General features: G+C 43.6%; 1 protein-coding gene across 3 annotated transcripts in view; it reads right to left on the minus strand.

The window, feature by feature from the left end:
- COL6A5 (collagen type VI alpha 5 chain) overlaps positions 1-24,394 on the minus strand; it is a 125,936-nt gene that overhangs the window by 91,007 nt on the left and 10,535 nt on the right. For all 3 annotated transcript variants that reach the window (XM_045503670.1, XM_045503669.1, XM_045503668.1), the window contains exons 2-3: positions 2,683-2,772; positions 885-1,487 (exon numbers count right to left, since the gene is read on the minus strand). In XM_045503670.1, the coding sequence (XP_045359626.1) occupies positions 885-1,487; positions 2,683-2,743 (664 nt within the window). In that variant the 5' untranslated portion in view covers positions 2,744-2,772. The remainder of the gene's footprint in view (positions 1-884; positions 1,488-2,682; positions 2,773-24,394) is intronic.

Consider the following 24,394-nt stretch of genomic DNA (forward strand, 5'->3'; position numbering starts at 1 on the left):
TGGCTCTCAGAAAATTAGTTGCGGAGAATTTTATGTTGGGGGACGTGACAGCGAAGATGTTACATTATATAAGCAAGGGTACTGAGTCAGTTCAACTTGAGCTATTAGTTGGCCTTATTCATAGCCATAACCTTGTCCGAGATATTTCCAATATTCCTTCAATTCAAAGATTCAGTCTACTGTAAGGTATACTATTATTTATGGCAACACTCAGAAATGAAAAAAAAAAAAAAAAAGCATTACTGCGAGACACATCCTAATGTCAAAAATGTGAAAATGTGAAAAAAAAATGTGTGTTTTACATGTGGAAAATATAGGCACAAAATGATTGCATGACTGAGAGAAGGAACGAGTCAAGCTCCTGGCTTTACCAGGCCCTGATACTCATTGGAGAGATTTTACTTGTAAGGAGAAAAAATCGTGCTGGAGGGGATAAGCCAACACAGCAAATGTAGGGCTCAAGACACTACTCTACAACTGAGGGTATCTTGTTCTCTGCCTCGTCTCATTCTAAAGTTACTGCTCCCGTTTAGTGTCGCTGTGTTATTAGCTAACGGGCGTTTTCGGGATATTTTCTATGTGCTTCACACTGTGCCAGGACTGCGAGGGCCAAGAGAACAGGCACAGAACTTACTTCTTTTTCTGGAAGAATTTCACTTATTCAATCATTAAGAAATAGAATCGTAGAATACTAATAGAATACTAAGAATAGAAATCACTGTCGGGCACAGTGTAGGCCCAAAGAATACGGAGACAAATATACGTTCCCAGTTCTGCCCTCAAGGTGCCACCAGTTCATGGGTGGAGGGGACCAACCCAGAAACGAGTAATTATTCACTATGGGAAGTGCTTCTGTCATCATCCTCGACCCAGGGCTTCCTCACCTTTCATATCAGCATCTGCCGCTCCGTCCCTGTACTGGGTCGCTTCCTTGATGATCTGCGTCATGTTTTGGGAAAACGCACTCAGGTCCCTGACCGACCGAAGGTTGAAGTGAAACTGAGCCGTGGCCATGGCCTTCAGCTCCTCCTCAGAAGCTTCCTGCAGCCCCACGGAGATGATTCTCACCCCATCTTCCCGCAGGGCCTTGGAGGCCTCTTCCACGTCATCGTCCTCGGACACCGCCGAAGCCAGGACCACCAGAATCGGGGGAAACTGCTTCTTGTCCCTCCCGCCGGCCGCTCCGGAGAAGAAGGTCCTGTGGGCCTCCCGGAGAGCGTTTCCTATCCGCAGGGAGCCGCCGATGAAGGCGAAGTTCTTCTTGAGGTGGTTCAGCATGGGGTTCCTGCTCTTGAAGGTGCTCAGCTGGAACTCACTGTGGAGCCGGTCGCTGTACTGAGCCAGGGCCACGCGGTACTTGTGGGCCTCGATGGGGAGACTGGTGATCATCTTGGTGATGAACGTTCTCACAAAGGGGAAGGACTTGGTTCCCAGGTGGTCAGAGCTGTCCACCAGAAAGACGACATCTGCAAACTCAGGGCCTGGCTCTGTCAAAATAAAATCACAACAAAGCTAAACAAGGCGATTGTTCAGCCTTTACATTTCAGACCCCAGGACTCATTTGAGACTATGTCCTAAGTTATGAGTGACTCAGCATCCCAAGGGAAGTGTCTTCTGGAGGTCAAGCAGCAGAAACTATACTGGTTTTTGTGAAAACATCAAACAAGAAGACTTTTAGTAGTTAAGCATAAGTCTTTTGTTTCTCAACTCCGTACCAGAGACATCTTTTTCTTTTTTGGTTGTGGAACCCCAAACTCTGATATTATACTAAAGAAAACCCCCAAGGTGGTCTGTGGACGAAGAGTAACTCTTATAAACCGTAACAAGTAGGCAGGTGTCTTGAGTTGGAGAGTTTAGGAGGGGGTGGGAGACAGGGATTGGGGGAGGGGCTTGATTGAGGGGAAGCAGGAGAAGAGCAACGCCAGATGTTTGCCTGATCTGAGAGGACTCTGGAGCATGTCGCTCTCTGAGGCGAGAGGGCCAGTCTGCTATATTCTTGTCTCGGTCAGTTACTGGCTGCAGACCATCCCCAGGAATTGCAGGGAAGGAGCAGAGGGCTACGGACCCAATCTCCTTCGTGAGCTGACTCTAGGAAAGCTAAGAGCAATTCTCCTCAGAAAGTGGGCCATGTCTGTGAGCTGTTGCAGGCAATATTCACAGCAGCTGGGCCAGGAAAGGTGGGGGACGGGGTGCCAGCCTGATAAAGAGAGTTTGGGTCAGGGGAGGCACCCCCAGCGTCTACTTAGGCAGTCATGGCCAACCACCTCCACGCTGGAAATTTGTGCTGTGCTAGTAAACGCCTAACAACTGCTCTTTCAAAGTAACTCAGAAAATTGTCAGGGAATCCTAGGATGCGGACTGACCTACAAAACCAATGCACTGATTCTATGAGAGTCATAGAGACATGGAACACTGGGACCCAAGTAAATCACTGAATAATTAGAATTCTTCTAGCCAGGTGTAGCATAATTCATGCCTTTTACCCATGGCTCTCGGTCATCTTGGAGAGATTAAGTACATTTGATATTACATACCTCCAACTACAACTCAATGCCGTCTACTTTGACTTTGTAGTGAATAAGCAAATAAACCCTCTGTTTCTGTGTATTAAAATAAACGTTCGTGAAGACATAAAAATGCTTATTTTTCCTAAATGACAATAAACGTAGAATATACTGGTACCTGGACTCTGATATGCCAGTGTTTCAGCCCAAAGGATTAACGTAAGTAGTAGGATCTTCATTTTGTTGGTGAAGATTTCTTGCTTTTATTCTGTAAGACATGTTATTTACAATATGAAAAATCTCTTCGTAGAACAAGAAATAACTACTGGCAAATCTGGATTAGAACACAAATCGCTGGGAGCAAGTACTTGTCAAGTAATGTCAGGTGTGATTAAAACACTCATTAAGCATGTGGAGTCGTTATTGAAAATATAGAATGCTAGGGGCGCCTGGGTGGTGCAGTCGGTTAAGTGTCCAACTTTGGCTCAGGTCATGATCTCGCGGTCCGTGGGTTCAAGCCCCGTGTCAGGCTCTGTGCTGACAGCTCAGAGTCTGGAGCCCGCTTCGGATTCTGTATCTCCCTCTCTACGACCCTCCCCTGCTCACACTCTGTCTCTCTGCCTCTGTCTTTCTCTCTCAAAAATAAACAAAACATTAAAAAAATAAAAAAATAAATACAAATTAAAAAAGAATAATTTCATAAAATGCAAAATAGAGTACATACATGGCATATACTGAAAATAGAAAATATGTGCCAGTTTATTAAAGTTTTATTCCAGTTACATATATGGTTTTATATATGTACGCGTGTGCTGGACCATAACATACACCGTATTTCTTGCTGTGCAATGATCCAACATGGTAAAAGCCCGGCTCTTATAAAACAGTAAACTGAGCAATGAGAGGGTCTGTGCAACCAGCTGAGGCTGATACCAGAACAACCAACATTCCTGTGTTGCGCACACACAGTGGTGACTCCCCAAGGCCAGGCACTGATCACCGTGTGATAGCTTCTCTTTTCTGGTTTGTTGTCACTTACCAAACTTTGTCTCCATTTCTTATAACTACTTGCAAGACTGGGAATTCTGCTCATGGCTTTCCAGATATTTACAGCTCCACCATCAGTTTAGAAGTTGTTGACTCATTCTTTAAATCTTTTTCTTTTAAAATTTTTTTTAAGGTTTATTCATTTTTCAGACTGAGACAAAACGTGAGTGGGGGAAGGGTAGAGACAGAGAGGGAGACACAGAATCCGAAGCAGGCTCCAGGCTCTGAGCTGTCGGCACAGAGCCCGACTCAGGGCTCGAACTCACGAACCGTGAGATCATGACCTGAGCCAAAGCCAAGACGCTTAACTGACTAAGCCACTCAGGCGCCCCATCTCTAAATCTTTATTTTGCCTATTCAACATAGAGCAACCTTCTTCAGCAGTAACGTGGGGACCCTGTTGCCCCTGCCTGTTCTATCATTCCCAATCTAACAAAGCACTGTCAGGGCGAATCAACAGACATGCGTGAATCTCATACTGTAATTTCCAAAAGGAATATGGTTTAACTGTTTTATATAGGAGTTAATACTCTTTTAACATAGCATATAGGCAATTATGCTGTCCTGTGAGAGCAAATCTGTAATTTTTCTAACAGCTGCCTTGCATTCTTTTCTAGATAAGCTTTGTCAACTTTGAAGTTGAGAAAATAATATTTGAACTAATAACGTTGAAATCATCAGCAGAAGAAAAGAGGTTTGGAGGTGCCTGGCTGGCTAAGTTGGTGGAGTATGCAACTCTTGGCCTTGGGGTCATGAGTTCAAGCCCCACAGTGGGAACAGAGCTTACTTAAATAAATAAAAATAAAAGAAAAAAATTAAAAAAAAAACAGGTTTGGGGGAGAATTGGGTTTATTTTTATTTTTGTTTTTGTTTTTTTATAAAACATAGAAGTAATAGGATGGAAAAAATGACTGTATATGAAAAAGAGAATGCATGTTTTCCATACAACAAGGTTATAAGGAACAGAGATGCATTTTTGGTAAGCGGAATAAAAGAAAGTAACTTTAGGGGCGCCTGGGTGGCGCAGTCGGTTAAGCGTCCGACTTCAGCCAGGTCACGATCTCGCGGTCCGTGAGTTCGAGCCCCGCGTCGGGCTCTGGGCTGATGGCTCAGAGTCTGGAGCCTGTTTCCGATTCTGTGTCTCCCTCTCTCTCTGCCCCTCCCCCGTTCATGCTCTGTCTCTCTCTGTCCCCAAAATAAATAAACGTTGAAAAAAAAAAAATTAAAGAAAGTAACTTTATCCTAAAGTGAAATGATTGTTGCCGAATAAGAAGCGAAAAGAACAAAACCTCTATAGATATAGAAAGCTGTAGTAGGTTTGTGGAAAAGGAATCTTGAGAAAGGAATTTTATGTGTGGTCAAGCTAAGATTAGAATGGATGTATTTAAGTTAAAGAGAAAAAAAGAAAAAAATGAATGTCAAAAGTATACTGATGCAAAATTAGAAGTTTGTTTTCTTTCTGTGAAAAGGACAGGGTTGTCTTAGATTTTGGTCTGTGAACACAGATTTTTCTTTACTACAAATGTATTCCGCATACAAAACAAAGATTTCATGTTTCATCTTTATCAGGTCTTTGAACTTTCTAAGAAAACCAAATCTTCTCTAATAAAAGAGCTAAATTGTTTATTTTTTTAAACAACTATGTAACTTTTGCGTCTGGTAAATTTCACGGAAAGCATTGTCAAAGAAGAAGTGATTCTAGGGGTGCCTGGATGGCTCAGTAGATTAAGCCTCCGATTTCAGCACGGGTCATGGTCTCATAGTTTGTGGGTCTGAGCCCCTGTGTCGGGCTCTGTGCTGACAGCCCAGAGCCTGCAGCCTGACTCAGATTCTGTGTCTCCCTCTCTCTGCCTCCTCCCCCCTCGCTTGCACGCTCTCTCTCTCTCTCAGAAATAAATAAACATTAAAAAAATGATACTCAACTTTCTTTAGGAAATATTTTCATGGAAGTTATTCATATAAATGTTCCAGAAATTATATGGAGTTCCTGGGAATCTGATGTGTGTCAATATGGGGTTATGAGGCATAATTCTAGCAACTGTCTTAAAATTTGATATAGCCCAAATAACCAAATTTTTCCTGTCAATTACATTATAATGAACTCTTATCTGATCTTTAACCATGGCCATTTTAAAGTCTTTGGTCATTTATAGTTACTGTTTTAATCTGAGGCTCTTATATATATGTTTCATCCTCAAAGAAATTCATAGGAAAGAACTCTAGAATGCAAGTTTCTGATAACTCTAAGATCATAATACTGAACTGGGTAAGAATTTCTTTTTTTTTTTTATAAATTTTTTTTTCAACGTTTATTTATTTTTGGGACAGAGAGAGACAGAGCATGAATGGGGGAGGGGCAGAGAGAGAGGGAGACACAGAATCGGAAACAGGCTCCAGGCTCTGAGCCATCAGCCCAGAGCCTGACGCGGGGCTCGAACTCCCGGACCGTGAGATCGTGACCTGGCTGAAGTCGGACGCTTAACCGACTGCGCCACCCAGGCGCCCCAAGAATTTCTAAAACTTTGATGGAAAACAGATGAATATTTAAAACTGCTAACGTAAGATCAAGATCCACAAGAATTATTACAGAAAACTAAATGAACTAATGAGGATGATTATAATTTTTATGACTTCATTTAAACATAGCTGGTTGTTTAATGTTTTGTTTTCCAGATTTAAAAGAGCCTATGTGGTGGGGTGCCTGGGTGGGTCAGTCAGTTAAGTGTCCGACTCTTGATTTTGGCACAGGTCATGATCTCATGGTAGTGAGATCCAGCCATACTGAGTATGGCACCTGCTTGGGACTTTGTCCCTCCCTCTCCCTCTGCTCCTCCCTTGCTTGTGTGCCCTCTCACTCTCAAAAAAAAAAAAAAAAAAAAAAAAAAAATTAAAATTAAAACTAATTTTTTGTAATAAATAAAATATAAAAGAACCTATATGGTCAACGACTATTCTTACTGCACTTACATAAATAATCAAGCCACGTTTATTACAACTAGACTAATTTACAAATTAGTTTTGCTATTGTTATCTTTGATAGAAATGGAAATGATTATGCAGGAAAACATTATATTTCAGTAATATACCTTCACAGATATAAGATTCGAACACTGTTCATTGTCTTTGAAGATTGTTTTCTACCTGAAAATGTCCTGTATTCTAACTTCCTCCAACAGGTGGCTCAAATTCTCTAAACTTACATTTTCCATTTCCTCCCGCTATTTTGACTTGCAATCACTGCGAAACTAAAGCTGCACTTTTTCCAAAGCCATGCCGGCTAAAGCTGGACAACTTGATCTAAACTTCGGAGACCTCACCACAACTCAGTGTGTGAACAGTTCTCGGCCTGTTGCTATGGGGCCACTTGGTGACCTTTCCATTCATGCTGCCAACCAGGAAAATCTGTCTGATTGCCACTGCTTGCCTTCCTTCATCTGAAGATGCTCAGAACCCGACATCTAGAAGTCTTCCCAACTCAGAACGCTGAATTTCTAATTTGCTCAAACTATTAACCTTTGGTTTCCTTTCATTTCCGCAGAAATGCCTCTCATTAAAATACCCGATTGCTCGCATCATAGAGGCCTCATTCTGAGGTGAGAGCCCACCCGCAATAGCGCCTCCTGAAATACGACGTCCTCAAGTTCACCCTGTCCTACCTGATCATGAGGATGTGTGTTATGCGAATACATCCTGTTGTGCCTGTGTAAATAACTTTTGGAAAAATTGTACACTCACTTAGAAAGGTAAAACCTGAATGTGATTAAAACCCATTTGATTTATTTTATTGGTTAAATCTTGGCTCCTGGGAATCTGTGCTCCGGGGAATTTTTCCATCCTTGGCTGTTCTCTCTACAATCACCATATTGACCTTTCAAGTGCATTGTATATTCTCGAAGTTTCTAAACGCTGTCGGCAGCCACTTATATGCCAAATGGTATCTGTCAGCATCAGACGACTGGATGAAATCAACAATAACCACACAGATGATGAAGAAGTGATTACGGGGCCCTCCGGCCTGATGACCCGACTAATGGAAACAGTGAATGTGGGATTCTTCGGCCTGACTACATCAACAGTGATAACTGAGAATAACCCTATAATGATTGGCCGGTCACACTCCCAGCCTGCTTGCTGAGAGAAAGCCTGAACAGAGGGAATCGTTAAAATCAAGGATGGATGGAGATGAGCCTTGAAGGTTCCCTGAGCAGACAGAACCAATTTCGTCATGCAGGCAAAGTGTAGGTTAGCTTATTTTGCCAGGCAAACTTGACCGGGATCACTTCTGGCTTGTGCCTCTAGAAATGAGAAGCAAACTTCAACTGTTTCTTGAAACTGATATGAAGTAACCAGAGAAAACTGTAATATCGTAACCAGTTACCGAGAGGAATCAACAGTCACTGCTTTATCACTCTATAAGCTGCCTTCTAACAATCCACCCCTGAGGCTCATTCCATGTTCTGGTTTGAGCGCTCCCGGTTCGCCAGCTCTGTGCACCAGAATTTTTACTAATTACTACTTCAGTGATTCCCTGGTTTTAGCTTGGCTATTTTAAACCTTTGACAGCTTCACAATCAGACAAAGCTCTGCTCTGCAATCAGACAGGGGCACAGGCTGTACCTCAAAGGTGTGGGGGATGTGGGCTGAGCTCTGCACTCAGACAGCCCGCTGGCTGTGCTCCACTATTGGGTGACATTGCTGCCCAGGCTCTCGACCTGGGCAGGGCCTCCCACTGGATCTTGCAGTTGGGTGGGCTGGAGATTATGTTTTGAGGTTGGGCGGGGTCACCGTCCAGGAGCCTTGGCAGATTGAAGCCACAGTGTCTGCACCTCAGCTGGGCAGAGTCACTGCCTGGGCAGTACCAGAGGCTGGGCTCCAAGGCTGCCCTCCGAGGCTGCCCAGGGTCACTGTTCAGTCTCTCGGGTCATGAGAGGCCAGAGGCTATGCTCAACCATTCGGCAGGGCTGCTGACTCGGTTCCCCACCTGATCAGGGCTGCAGGAAGGGTTCCACAGCTGCCAAGGCTCTCTGACCAGGCTTCTCATCAGGCAGGATGGGAGGCTGTGCTCAGCAGTTGTGTGGGGCTGCGAATTTCCTTCCTTGTCTGGATGAGATTACGGAACGGGCTCCAAGGCCCATTGGGCCGTTGGTTAGGGACTCAAATCAGGTAGAACTGTCGGCCAAGCTCCCTGGCCTCACAGGGCCAGCTGCCGGCTGGGATCTCACCCAGGTGCTACTGTATGCAGACATGTGATCCGATAAGATCTGAATGCTGGTTGTGCTAAGCCATGTTCCCCTTCATCTCTGTCTGACCCCCAGTGGTCAAGTCCAGCAGATTCCCGCAATGGTCCCTGTGCCAGCCTGGGGGGGGGGGGGGCGGGGGGTGGCAACGTGATCAAAAACTACTCCTCGTACTTTCTAATGCTGTCTTTCTCAATCTCTGTGGCCGCACCCACCCCCCACCCCATGTTCTGGAATTTTCACAATGCTGTCTTTGTCTATGGATAGTTGCCGGTTGGTCTTCTTGAGAGGAAGACTGAATTTGGGAACAACCTATGTCGCCATCTTGATGGCATCACCTCCAGGGACTCCTGGAATATGGCCAAGTAGGGCTCGAGATGATTTACAGGCCACTTCAGGGTCCAAAGGTAGGGATGACCCTGCCCAGGTCCCTTGCATGTGGTACCGGTGATCGGACCACAACCAAAGAGGCTGTAACAGAACTCTCGGGGATACACAGCTGTTTCTGGGTCTGTGGCAAGTCAGCTACCTACCTGGGTGAGAGCCTCCCTTCTCAAAATGGCTCTCCTCAGTCTTGCACTACACTGGGTTTCACAGTCTCCTACCCGGATCCCAGTACTCTCACAAAAAGACACTTTTGTTCAGAGAGGAATGCCGAATTATGGCTGCAGGGGGTCAAGGGGTACGAGTGAAGGGTGTCTTATCGGGGCATCTAGCTGACGTTTTTCACTTCACCTTCTCATTTGCTTTTTGTATTCTGCTTCCTTTAGTAGAAATTGTCCTGATTTGTCTATCTGTCATAGTGCTTGTGCTCTTGACAGAAATATGATCTGCGGGGTGCCTGGGCGGCTCAGTCGATTGAGCGTCCAACTTCGGCTCAGGTCATGATCTCGCAGTTCGTGGGTTCGAGCCCCGCGTCGGGCTCTGTGCTGACAGCTCAGAGCCTGGAGCCGCCTTCGGATTCTGTGTCTCCCTCTCTCTCTGTCCCTCCCCTACTCGTGCTCTGTCTTCTCAAAAGTAAATGAAAAAAATTTTTTTAAAAACCTTTTTAATGAAAAAATGAAATATGATTTGTGTGTGTGAGCTCATTTTTCATCCCTTGGCTAGTAATGGGTTCCTGAGGATGGGGTGAGATAGAAGAAAGCCTCCTTTCAGAGCAGAAAAAGTGCAGAGCTATAACCTAGGCCCACCACTCCCAACCCCATCTCTTACCCATGAGCTTCTACCCCGGGCCCTGTGCTTACTCTTGAGCAGCTATGCTTTATTTACTGTCTACGGCTCTCGTTCTTTGACAGCTCAACTCCCCAATCTCTCCTGTTTGGACTCGCTAGAGGAAGCCAGCAGCCATGCTGAATTGCCAACCTGTCCAAACTAGCAGAGCAAAAGTAAGGCAAGATGAGGATAAAGAGGCCCCAAGACAGCAGAGTGGGGGTCCCAGCACTACAGGAGAGGGTTCACTCACACCCCCATGGCTCATCTTAACTCTAAATGCCTTCGATCCTGTGATGTTATGAGGGAAGGTCCTGAAGCTGAAAGTAGCACGCACAAGTGATAGCCTGGGGAAAGTCCATCAGTCAGCCACACTGGAGGATTTATACCCCAAACCAGACGTGGGGCACAAAGAAACTCCAAGCTCAAATAGCTGCCATATGGACCGACTTGTACATTTTCACCCTTTCAAATGCTCAAACTCTCAGAGGCTGATCGGGAATCGAAAGCTAGCACTGTCTCTGAAGGGGGGGAATGTCCCCAGCCCACTTCAGGGGGAGTCAGTAGCTAAAGTGAACATCTGAAGAGAAGGTTCCACAGGCAGACCAGGTGGCCTTGCTACTTCTCATAGGGATTTTCAGCACAGATCACACAGACACAAAGAGATGGGAACGAAACTCCTCAGCCATGGCCAGGAGACAAAATAGGAGAGTAATAACAGAATAATGATTAATCATCTTCCTTCTTTTGATTACATTCCACAAATCTCATTCTGAATGGAAAACTGTACTCTCTGTGAGGCAGTCTGTTTTATAACAGAAGGCATGAGGTCTACACGTGACTTGGTGAAGCAAGGAAACAAAGAGGCTTCACTTAGTGAAATACAAAGGCACAATGCAAGGTTCCAACCTTCTCACGGGTGTAGACACTAAAAGAAAACAGCAATTATGCAGTGAGTTATGGCAGCACATCAAAGGCTCTCATGTAAGCCTTGAGCCCACTGGATTGGAAATAAGTATGTAAATAGTTTACTGGAGGTTTACACTGCTAAATCCTAAGTCAGATACAGTACAAATAGCATTCTAAAGCCACCAGGCTTAATTTCTCTCTTCCTCTCCTCTTGCAGCCAAAGGAGCAAGGAGCGCTGAAAGATGGGAAGAAAGCAAGCTCAGGCCATTTTGCCTTCTGTGCCCCACCCTGCTTCCCTTCTCCCCAGTGGCCGCCCTCCACTCTCCCTGGTCAATCGTCCCTCACTCAGGGCATCTGCACCACAGACAGGCCAGGCGCGGGCTCGGACCAGGATACGGAGCCCCAGCAGAGGGAGAAGGATGCGACTTAGGAACCACAACCTCCAGCTGGTAAGGGCCTAAAACCGCACGTGTGCCCCCTGCCCCCCTCACTTCCAGCTGAGGATCAGAGGCCCAGTAAGGTCGTATAGCACCTCCAAGGTGACACAGCTGGTCCGTGGGAGACCTGAGGCTTAAAGCCTAGGTCTCCACCTCCCTGGCGCTTTGGCCCATTTCTGAGAGCATCTGGAAGGCACCCAGGTTTCTCTCGCAGAAGGGACAGAGGCCGCATAATTACCCCGTCTTACTTTCCTGCGTGGTTGCCCACCGTGTGGGTTCCACGCGGCTCTGCCCCCCTGGGTTTTCGTGCTCCTCTTGTTTCTTCCACAGCACCACTCCTCAGACAGGATGGCCTTTCTCACCCACACCCCCAAACGTGTCATCACACCGACCCTCACGGCAGCCGCTCACACTTCCAAAACCATCCTCCTGCTTAGCACCGGGTTACATTTCACCCTGTTCTGTAGTTGCTGTTGGAGACAGTGCCTGTTGAAGGCAGGATGTGGCCTTTCACCTCTCACCACTGAAGGTCCCATTTGTCTAGGTCAGTGCCTGCTCCACAGCAGGTATTCAAGGATGTGCTGAATTAAGTTAATTACTTAGCCGCCGGAAGCTCCACCGATCCAGCCGTTTCTACTCAACAAACCTCACCCAGCAGCAATTCCAGGCTTTTCCAGAAGCAAATGGCCAGGTCTGGAGCATCCTGAGAGTGCTGAAGTAATGCCCTGCACATGGGAAGCAAACACCACCGGTCTGAGCAGCAATGTGGCAAAGCTATATTGGATCCATTCTAGACAAGTCCCCTGGGAGCCTGCTCTAGCTGCAGAGGCCACACTATGTGAACAGTCCTAGTTCCACTTTTCTAAAAGCAAAGACCTTCCAAACCCTCTGGGGTCAGCTCGTCAAGGAAGCAGATGGTAGGGGACGGAAGAGATTTGGCATCAGTACTAGGACCGTCTGTTCTTTAATATAGGCTAGGCAAAACAGGCGAGAAGTTAGGATCCAGGGTTCCAGATTAGCTAGGAACAGCTTCAGTTCAATGCCATAAACATTTACTGAGCTACCATGATGCATGAAGGTCAGTGTGGGAAACACGGGAAAAAGAAGGTTAAGACTTCGTCCTCGCCTAAAACAAGAGTAGAATCTTTGCCAGCAAAGTCCGACTCATGATTTAGAGCCTAACTTAGCAGGGCGCCTGGGTGGCTCAATCCGTTAAGCATCCGACTTCGGCTCAGGTCATGATCTCGCGGCTCATGAGTGTGAACCCCGCATTGGGCTCTGTGCTGACAGCTTCAAGCCTGGAGCCTGCTTTGGTTTGTGCGTCTCCCTCGCTCTCTGCCCCTCCTCCTCTCTCACTGTCTCTCTCTCTTTCTCTCAAAAATAAAAAGAACCTGATTCAGCAAAGTCTTCCTTCCTCTGCAGTCTTAATTGGACTTTATTTTATCCTTTCCATATATTTATATATACACCCATACATGTATATGTATACAATATATATGTATATACCTGTGCCTGTATATCCATACACACACACTTCCGATAGATTATTTATTCACTCAACAAACATTTCTTGAGTGGTAACTATGTTCTCTGCACTGCTGTAGGCCATGTGGATTCAGTAGTGGATAAAAGAGACAAAAATCTTCAGTCTCCTGAAATTTTCATTCTGGTGGCTTCCATGCCTGCCTCCTCTTCCAGACTGTAAACATCTTTGGAGCAGGGACCACAACACGTTTGATGCATCTTTATGTCCCTGGCACTTGGCACAGAGTGAGGGATCAGTAAGAAAGGAGAGGAGGAAGTTAAGGAAGGCCTGAAGGCAAATACTTATAAGGCAAAATGAGGCGTTGCCTCAAATGAGGACATGAACGAAATGCAGGGAAACGGCAGAATTAAGGAAATCTTCAAGGAAGTGGTGGCATTTGGATTAGACTTGAAGGATGCCTACGATATGAGAATGCACAGCTAATGGGAGGAGACCGTTCTGGTGTCTATGGTGCCATTACAGCAAAGACTGTGGACAGCAGCAAGCAGGAGGTGCATCCTGGAGGCTGCCGGCTTTTGCTTTGGCTATGGCGCATGATGTGCCATGAGAAGGGGTGGAAGACAAGACTAAAGAAGAAGGTAGAGGTTGAGGCGACAAGATGGCAGAGGGCTTTCAACGCTCTAAGAAGCATTTTAGGAGTGACTTCATTCTATTGGCAATTATGAGCTGATGATGGTCCTGGTTGAAGGAAGAGGGGGCAAGGAGAAGCCCTGGGGATACTGTGCAAGGGCTGATATTTGCATCAGCGGGACTCTGACTAGAGAGTCCCTTGGTGCACTTTCCAAGCCAAGAGGTCACATTATGCCCAAGGGGCAAGAGGAGAGATCGGGGATCTAAGATAGAGAGGAGCCCACAGCTAGGTGACACAGAACATCAGAACAAGGAAACATTTTCTCAAGTTTTCCTTATTTGGGGAACGACTGGTATCGCATTCTAAGTTCATCTTCCTCAGAGCAGATGAGATTAGGACTAAAGGCGGAAATACTTATGCCACTGTCTTCTAAAACCAAAACAAATAAGGTGTATAAGAAACATGGGCTGCAGTTTAATTAACAAGTCTACCGGCTGTTACTTGCCCAGCCATCCAACACTGCCATTTATAGATAATTAATGGAACTGTTGATAGGCTCTCGGACACAAAGAATAAAATACATAAAATAGTTCCTCTGAGAGTGTATAGTCTACTTAGGGAGCCAGAATAGTTGTATGAGAACATCAAATATAAAAAGCACCAAATGCTAAACTCCAAAGTATAGTAAGGGTCAGAACTTACTGGTTTCTAAAATGTCACTGCAAACTCCATCAGAAAGAAAGAAAGAAAGAAAGAAAGAAAGAAAGAAAGAAAGAAAGAAAGAAAGAAAGAAAGAAAAGAAAGAAAAGAAAGAAGGAAGGAAAGAAAGAAAAAAAGAAAGAAGAAAGGAAAGAAAGAAAAGAAAAGAAAAGAAAAGAAAAGAAAAGAAAAGAAAAGAAAAGAAAAGAAAAGAAAAGAAAAGAAAAGATTTATGGCACCTACTCCAGTACCTGGCACACACGAGGCACATGGTGAATATATATTGAAAGAATAGATGAACAGGGTATTTCAGAATAAGTTATAAAGAACTGAGTGAGAACTAACTTAAAAAAATAACGTAATAAAGTGTCAAATAAATTATGAAAAATATCAACAAAAGCACACAAAAACACTTCTAATGACTTCTACAAATTTGATCAGGATTTGTGAAAAAAAATTCATAATCAGAATTCATAATTCAAATGGTGAGCTCCTTTCTGAGACTTGGTTCCTTAATATACACAACAAGAGTGTTGGACTTCAGCTATAAAATGCTCTCATTTTGTGAATTAGAACCCAGTTCTTCTAGGAACACTGGCTCTGCTGAAGACAGAAAGGAAGCAGGTCCATCCCTCCAAGGTCTGGACCTCTCAGATGAGGCAGTCACCCTTCCTACAAAGCATCAGCAGAAACCACAAGAGTACCTCTAGAAGGCTCCTCTGCCAGAGACCCCCAGCATCAGAGATTTTCATTTTTCAAGTATTATTAATTACCTTTCAACCATCTAATCCAAAAGCTTCAGACAGACCAAATTTTTTTTTGAATGAACATCCCCAGAGAGAAGAATGTCTTGCTTATGCTTCTAATATTTCCATCTGCTAAAACTTGATAAGGCCTATTATATCCACATAGGAATAAATGACATTGAACCAAAGATGCCCTTCAAATCATAAAACTCCCAAATCAGTAACATCGCAACCTATATTCTCAATGCCTGATTTCCACTGGGCTTTCGGTTTGCTTTCCTGTGGTAGTTTGATCTCCTTGGGGTCTGAGTGCATGCCTCATTATTGGTGCTGCTGCTGAGAAAACAGAACTTGGCTCAGCCCATTGCTCTCATTACAACTTTCTGAAAAGAAAACAACCTCTGGGATGGTGGTTTTCGGCCAGGGCTGCACACTGGCTAGCTACTAAAAATTTTCGATGCCTGGTCCCACTCCCAGAATTTCTGACTCAACTGGTTGGGGGTGTTGGCAGAACACTGGGATTTTTTTAAAGCATCCCAGGTGATTCTGACGTGCAGTCAAGGCTGAGAACCACTGGGTTGGGCCATCCTAAAGGGTCTAAGCAAGCTGTCTGTAGAAAGTACAGGGGCACAGTCCCAAAGACAATAAAGTCTGTACTCCAGGGGCCTTATCTGTAAGTTGGGATCAATAATGGCTGTAGCATTGTGTTGTTGAGATGTTTATATGAGATCATATATATAACTATCTTGTAGTGGACATCTGTCGATTTGGTCCGCCCAACATTCACAACTGCTTCTGAGAAACCTCTTCCCCTACTTTCAGTACATGGACTGGACTCATGATCTCACCCCTACTCCAGGAAAGAACACCTGATTTAAGCCAGCACTGCTCCAGTCACTGTGATTAATCAAAGGATGAACACCTGACCTAGACCATCAGAGCCAATGAGCATCAGCCAATATGTGGGCTTTTGCTAGATCTACTGGGAGGGAGAAGCTCTCTTGCTTCGAGGATGCTAAACTGGTGGAATATAAGCCTACAGTTGCTGAGGTCATCTTGCCATTATGAAGGAGAACCACAGGATCCAGACACGTGTTTGTGATGGCCTCGACTGAACACCTCAATCAGCCCGACATGTCCCCAGACAACTTTAGGTATTTTGGCCAATAAGTCCCATTTTTTGCTTGAGCTAGTTTGATAGATCACAAGCAAAAGAATGTTGACCAACATGCACTTGGCAACTTTTTGAATACACTTAGACACTAGACCCACTGGGAAATTCAAGATTGGAGCCTCTAGGATGGTTCCTTCTTGCTACAATTTTCAAGAACCAGAGTCTCTGGAGAGCTCTCAAATTCTCAATCCCTCTGGAGCTGACCTAACGTCCTGGTGCCCACACTGTCTCTTCATCTGTCCCAAACCTGCAAAGCCCTTGTCTTCTACACAAAGTCAAATCACAACTTTCCTTCAAGACCTGCCTGGCCTGCCCCCTGATTACTGCAGCCGCATCTACCTTTCATGTTCTCATTTGCCCTGAACACTCAGTCTACACCACTAGTTTCTAATAGCTCATGTGTGTATTTTATTATCTGTATTGTTTCTTTCTGTGCACATGTTTGGTTGACCCATCTTTAGTGTAAGTTTTGACAGAAGGGATCATGTTCTAGTCTACTTTCAGGCTCTCCAAATACAATCCAAAGCAAGTAAATGCTTGCCAAATTTAACTAAAAGAGTACAGGGGCGCCTGGGTGGCGCAGTCGGTTAAGCGTCCGACTTCGGCCAGGTCACGATCTCGCGGCCCGGGAGTTCGAGCCCCGCGTCGGGCTCTGGGCTGATGGCTCAGAGCCTGGAGCCTGTTTCCGATTCTGTGTCTCCCTCTCTCTCTGCCCCTCCCCCGTTCATGCTCTGTCTCTCTCTGTCCCAAAAATAAATAAACGTTGAAAAAAAAAATTTTTAAAAAAAGAGTACAGTAGGTTAGGGGGTAAATGCAGACGTGTAGAGTGAGATCTCACTTTTCTTTAATTGTCAAATATATTTATTTTTAGGATACGGGGTTGAGGACATTTTTAGTTGATTTTAAATTAAAAAAAATTTTTTTTCCTGAGGAAAGCAAACAAAAATTGAGTAAAAAATCCACAAATATGTGATGCAGTTATCTAGAATAGTACCAATGAATGATTGTTGTTCCAGTATAATGATTCGTAGCACTCGCTTTCTCTCTTACCAGTGTCCAGGACTTCCAATTTCCTGTTTGTCATGTAAGGAGCCTGAAAGTCATTACTCTGTACTAATACAAAAAGATGGAGGAAATGAGTATCAGCAACTCTTCTTATATCCATCAGAGAAGTCAAGTCACAGGGCAAACCACTGCTCCCACTGGGGGGACAGATGGACACCGAGAATCACAACTTATCAGGGCAGAAATCCATGCGCAGAAATTTCTCTGGATACCTCTGTGGGAACCAGTGCCAGGGTATAGGAAACTAACCATAATTGACAAGTCATTGCAGGCTCAGTGTGGACAAATCTGAGAGTTAAAAACTCCAGGGGATGGCCCAGTGTTAGGGTGGCACCCACACTTTTCTAAGTTTTACCTCTAGTATCTCTACCAAGTTCTCGGTGAGGATCTGAGGAAAACTTGTTCTTCCAGCAGGGGGACGGCAAAAGTAACCATTTTGAAATATTCCAGAAAGTTATGTTCTTAACAAGACCTGCCCTCCTATTTGACCAAAAGCTATCCCACGGGGGTTTTACCAGAACCTAATCAACCTGGAAGAAGGGAAATACCTACCTCTAGCGTCCTATAGCCATCCTGTCCCACCAGAGGGGGTGAAAAAAACCAAGCACCTATGAAGTTTACAGGCCAGGAGCACAGCACCCAAAAAGACCAAGACTTAATCGTAGGGCTATGGATCACTTCCTTTCCATCCACATTTCACCACCACATCACTAAAATGTATTCACTGCAGTCTCTCTTGCCCACTGCATCACAACCGGCTTTCAACAACGACAACAAAAAAATTGTAAGACACGCTAAAAGGCAAAAACAGTTTAAAGAGACAGGTCAAGCAGCATAAGATACCAGACTTAGATACAGTAGAGGTAGTGGCATTATCAGACGAGGAATTTCAAATAACTGATTCATATGCGAAGGGCTCTAATGGAAAAAAGTAGACAGCATGAAAGAACAGATGGGAAATGTAATCAGGACATGGAAATTCTAAGGATCAAGAAGAAATGAAAGAGATCAAAATCACAGTTACAGAAATGAAAAATGCCTTTAAATGGGCTCATTAGTAGACCGGACACGGCTGAGAAAAGAAACTCTGGGCTTGAGGACATTTCAGTAGAAGCTTTAAAAACTGAAAAGCAAAGAAAAAAGCCTAAAAAAAAAAAATGGAACAGAATATTCAAGAAGTGTGAGACGACTGAAAAGTAGAACATACTTAGAGTGGAAATACCGGGAGCAGGAGAGACAGAGAAAGGAACAGAAGAAATATTTGAAACAATAATGACCGGGAATTTCCCCCAAATTAATGGAGACACCAGACCACAGATCCAGGAAGTACAGAGGATAACAATACCAAAACAAAACAAAAACAAACAGCAGCAACACCAAAAATTATACCCAGGCATATCATATTCAAACAACAGAAAATCAAAGCAAAAGTCTTGAAAGAAGTCAGAAGAAAAAAAGAACCTTCTCTATAAAGGAGCAAAGATAAGAATTACAACTGACTTCTCAGCAACGAGGAGTGCAGGAAGAGGGTGGAGTGGAATATTCAATGTGCTGAGACAAAAAAAACCACCAACCCGGAATTCCGCATCCTAGGATATTATTCTTCAAGAGAGAAGGAGAAATAAACATGTTCTCAGACAAATAAAAACGGGTAGAATTTGTCACCAATAGACCTATCTTGCAAGAAATGTTAAAAGAAGTTCTTTGGGGAAGACGAATAATATAGGACAGAAATTTGGATCTACATAAAGATTCAAGTTTTAATGGTACCCAGGATTTCTCTTAATCAGGTATAGTAAGATGCACAGACACAAAACTGATTGTCATGAAGGAAGAAGTTTTTATTTTACTCACAGCCCTCTGGAAACAGAAGACACTGGCACACCACCGAGGGCCACAAAGGGAAGGACTAAGGCAAGAGGGCAGGCAGAGAGGGAACTGGGGGTGGGAGCCTTTATTGTAGTTTTCCTGGGAAGAAATGAATGAGGCAAAGTAAACAAGCAAGGTGGATTTAGAATTGGAGAGTTTGAATCATCTCAGTGGGTTCTGTGCTGTCAGGCTGGTCCCTAGTTGTCTAGCACAATCCTGGGAAGATTAGGAAAAGGGGACAGTGTCCAGAGTTCAAGAGCCCAGTAAGAGTCAGGTGGGGGTATGGACCCCGGTTTGGTTGGTTTGCATATCAAAGGAGGGCTTGAAGGCATATCCTTTACTATCTCTAGGAATCAGTCAATCATGGGGACTGGCAGTCTCTCCCTAGTTGGGCGAAACTCCAGATGCCAGAGCCTCACGAATACAGACAATATCGGGACCTCTGGGTGGCTTGGTCGTTAAGCATCCGACTTCGGTTCAGGTCATGATCTCACCGTTTGTGAGTTTGAGCCCTAAGTCGGGCTCTGTGCTGACATCTCAGAGTCTGGAGCCTGTTTTGGATTCTGTGTCTCCCTCTCTCTCTGCCCCTGCCCTGCTTGTGTTCTCTCTCTCTCTCTCTCTCTCTCTCTCAAAAATAAATAAAAACATTAAAAAAAAAAGAATACAGATAATAAGAAAATATAGACAATACAAGAACATTAGAGAAGGAATACAGTTAAATACAAACTATTCTTCTTATTATTCTTAACCTAATTAACAGCTTGTTCAAAATAATAACGATAATGTACTTGATGATTATAGTTTATACGTAAGTGAAATGAATGACAACAATGATACAAGGGACAGGAGGGAGGAAGCAAGGATACTCTGTGATTATAAGGTATGCAGTACCCATGAAGTGATACAGTATTATCTGAAAGTGGATTTGGAAGCAACTGAGATGTCCTTCACCAAGTGGGATGGATAAACAGTGGGACACCTGGATATTATAATATTCTTCGGCGCTAAAAAGACATGAGCTATCAAGCCATGAAAAGACAGAAGAAGCTTCGATGCATATTGCTAAGCGAATGAAGCCAAGCCCAGAGGCTATGTACCCTATGATACCAACTATATAAATATCTGGAAAGGCAAAACAGTGGAGACAAAAGATCAGTGGTTGCCAGGAGTTGGGGGAAGGAGGCAAAGCACGGAAGATTTTCAGGGCAGTGAAACTACTCAGTATGATACTATAATGGTGGATACAGGTCATTATAAATGGAGTGAACCGTAATGTAAACTCAGGGCTCTCGGTGAATAAAACAATAACAAAACCAACTTGATCTGCTTTGTATTATCCCAATGAGCTGGAAATTCTAATCAAAGTCAGTAACAGTCTACTCCTTCCTAGTTGCATGAACTCCTTCTACACCTCCACCAGAGGCATACCAACGGATACATAGTCCCATTCTCCACAGATAAAACTCATACCAGCTTCATATTATTCTTCCAGAAACCTTCCTCTGCATAAATGAATCACAACACACATGAACCAAATGCAAACTTGATTCTTAAAATCAATATAGAGTCAAAACTGAATCCCCATCATAGTATAAATTTGAGGGATCCAAAAATAAATCTGAAATTTTATGCCAAACTTATAAACACTTATTATTATTTTAATTTTTTTTAAATGTTTACTTATTTTTGAGAGAGAGAGAGAGAGAGCACAAGTGGAGGAGGGGCAGAGAGAGAGAGAGAGAGAGACACAGAATCTGAAGCAGGGTCCACGCTCTGAGCTGTCAGCACAGAGACCGACACGGGGCTCAAACTCACGAACCGTGAGATCAAGACTTGAGCGGACACTTAACCAACTGAGCCACCCAAGTGCACCAACAATAATTATTTTCTTAAAACTTTAGAAGCAGAATTATAAACAATTGGTACTACCATTCAGGAATAATATTCTCAGCACGGTCATCCGCTGGCTTGTTCCTGATGTTACTTTCATGTCACACGAAGAAGATACTCGTTTGCAAATGACATTGGGAAAGACCACGTGTTTGGAGATATTTTTTTCCCTTAAAACTGTCCCTTTCCCATTCTTTTTATATTCTTTAGGATGTATGGGATTAAGCGAATTTAAGATAAATCTTGACTATTTGGTGATTTTCCTTCTCTTAAAATTTTGAACCCATAAAAACATCCCCCTTTAACAAATCATCAAGGCATGTGAAGAATTCAAAAACAGAACTTTTTGTCTTGAAAGGTGCATAATCTAGCTGAAATAATAAGAATAAAATCCAGGTCATAAGGACCATTCAGTTTGACATGAGTATTAACACACTAAGCCAAGAGTCAGCACACTTTCCCTGGAAAGAACCGGATAGTAAATATTTGGGGCTTTGTCTCCAGTATACTCAGTTCTGCCCTTGTAGAAGCGGCCACAGACAATATGGGTAAGCATATGAGCATGGCTGTAGGGCTGTGTTAGGATTTCTGTGGGTGCTATGAACTTTTGCCTTATAAGCCTCCTATCAGAATAAAATTAATTAAAATTATTTTTTTTTAATTTTTTTTTCAACGTTTATTTATTTTTGGGACAGAGAGAGGCAGAGCATGAACGGGGGAGGGGCAGCGAGAGAGGGAGACACAGAATCGGAAACAGGCTCCAGGCTCTGAGCCATCAGCCCAGAGCCCAACGCGGGGCTCGAACTCCCGGACCGCGAGACCGTGACCTGGCTGAAGTCGGACGCTTAACCGACTGCGCCACCCAGGCGCTCCTAATTAAAATTATTTTTGATATAACGTTTGATACTTAAAAGTGGGGGCACCTGGTGGCTCAGTTAAGTGTCCGACTCTGGATTTCAGCTCAGGGGACAATCTCACAATTCATGAGCTGAAGCCCCATGTCAGGCTCTGTGGGACAGTGCAGAGTCAGCTTGGGATTCTCTCTCTCCCTCTGTCTTTGCCCCTCTCTCTTACTCTCTCTCTCAAAATGAACATTGAAAAAATATCCTTAAAAAGGAAGATCTCTGCCCATTTCCCTTCATGAGTGTTGGTTTTGCATCGATCTGATATATGCTCAATAGTTATGAATATACACAGTCCTGGATTTTTTTTTTTTATCTTTCATTGCTTTGTAGATGGAATCTTTTCTTTTACTTACCTCACTAAATTATTATTTGTACTGGCTACTTTACTGAACTTTCCTGCTAACTCAGATTATCAGTGTACTCTTATTTTATTTTATTTATCTATTTTTTTTAATTTTTTTCAACGTTTATTTATTTTTGGGACAGAGAGAGACAGAGCATGAACGGGGCAGGGGCAGAGAGAGAGGGAGACACAGAATCAGAAACAGGCTCCAGGCTCTGAGCCATCAGCCCAGAGCCCGACGCGGGGCTCGAACTCACGGGACCGCGAGATCGTGACCTGGCCGAAGTCGGACGCTTAACCGACTGCGCCACCCAGGCGCCCCAGTGTACTCTTATTTTAAATATAAATAATAATACCTTGGCCCCTTCTTTTTTTAAAAAAAATTTTTAATGTTTATTTATTTATTTATTTATTTATTATTTTTTTTTTCAACGTTTATTTATTTTTGGGACAGAGAGAGACAGAGCATGAACGGGGGAGGGGCAGAGAGAGAGGGAGACACAGAATCGGAAACAGGGTCCAGGCTCTGAGCCATCAGCCCAGAGCCCGACGCAGGGCTCGAACTCACGGACCGCGAGATCCTGACCTGGCTGAAGTCGGACGCTCAACCGACTGCGCCACCCAGGCGCCCCAGTGTTTATTTATTTTTGAGAGAGATGGAGACAGAATGCGAGTGGGTTAGAGGCAGAGAGAGAGGGAGACCCAGAATCCAAAGCAGGCTCCAGGCTCTGAGCCATCAGCACAGATGAAACTCACAGAGCTGCGAGAAGATGACCTGAGCCGAAGTCGGATGCTCAAGGGACTGAGCCACCCAGGTGCCCTGACCCCTTCTTTTTAAATGTATATACAGTAGCTTGTATTATTCTCTTGAACTATTACATTTACCAGAACTTTGACAACAATGTTAAATAATGGTGTCGTTAATGTTCCTAACTACATGGCAGTATTTCAAGTTTTTCACCATTAAGTGTGATATACTGGCAGTTAGTTTATAACATATATTTCTAAACATTGAAATAAGAAAATGTCCCCTTTTTATTTTCACCAAAGACTTGAGAAAATCAAGAACGGCTGCCAAATTTTACCAAATACCTTTCAGCATCTACTAACTACAATTCTCTATTGAACTTGATTCGTGAATAGTTTATTACAGCTCTTCATATTTAATCAATTCTCCTTCTTCAGAACGAACTCCACTTAGTCATTCTATATTTTCTGGGCTATTGGCTTTGGCTTGGAAACAGTTGATTCAGATCTTTTGCGTCATTGTTCACAAGGGAGGAGTGCGTATTTCCCTTCTCTTTGTCGGGCTGTCTTGGTGTGATTTTGTATCAGCCCCACTGGATTCACAAAAATGACTTGGAAACCTTTCTTCTTTCTCCTTATTCCTAAACATTTTAAGTGACCTATCATTGCAAGTTTTGAAAGGTATTTACGCGTGGGATTAGCAGGCTGGAGCACATTAGCTTTCGGCAGTTTCAATCCCTTCCAGTGTCACACACCCCTTGGGTTTCTACCGCTACTTTAGATATTGTTAATCAGCATTCCTGCTTCCTTTTGCAACTTTCCACTTCACCCCGGCTTTGTAGCGTTTACGATAAAATCAGATAAAAATCAGATCCTCTCATTTTTCTCTACCATCTAAGGGTTATGTCTAATTTCTCATTCCTAGTATTATTCATTTTGTTTTCTTGCTCTTTTTCTGCATTATGATGACTAGCAGATTGTTGGTTTTACTGTGATTTTCTCTCCAAAAGGCTTTTTTCATTTATTAATCAAAGTGGTTGTTCTTCTCTGTCTCAGTTTGCAATTCTCTGTCTTTTCTTACGCTCATTCTGTGTCTTCTAACTTCCTGAACTGAATGATTAATCCATTTATTTCTATTATTATTTAGAAATGAAAGCTTTTTGAGCAGTGCATTTTTCTAGGTACAGCTATAACTCTACAACATGGGCCTTGAGAGGCAAGTATTTTCGTTATTATAGACCAGGTATTCTTCAATTGTGGTTTTAAATTTTTCTAGTGGATAGAAATTTTAAATCTGTTTTTTTGTTCTGTTTTGTTTTATTAAAGGTGTTTTATCTTTTAGTGTTAGTGTAACTCCTGCTTTTATTACCTAGTTTGGGTTTTAATACATTGCATTCAGAGAATGTGGTCTGTAATATTTCTCTTTTTTGGAACATAATGAGGTTTCCTTTGTGACCTGATATAAACTCACTTTTTTTTTCCTTCCTTCCTTCCTT

Source organism: Leopardus geoffroyi, chromosome C2, assembly GCF_018350155.1.
Source record: "Leopardus geoffroyi isolate Oge1 chromosome C2, O.geoffroyi_Oge1_pat1.0, whole genome shotgun sequence".
In the NCBI taxonomy this organism is placed as follows: Eukaryota; Metazoa; Chordata; class Mammalia; order Carnivora; family Felidae; genus Leopardus; species Leopardus geoffroyi.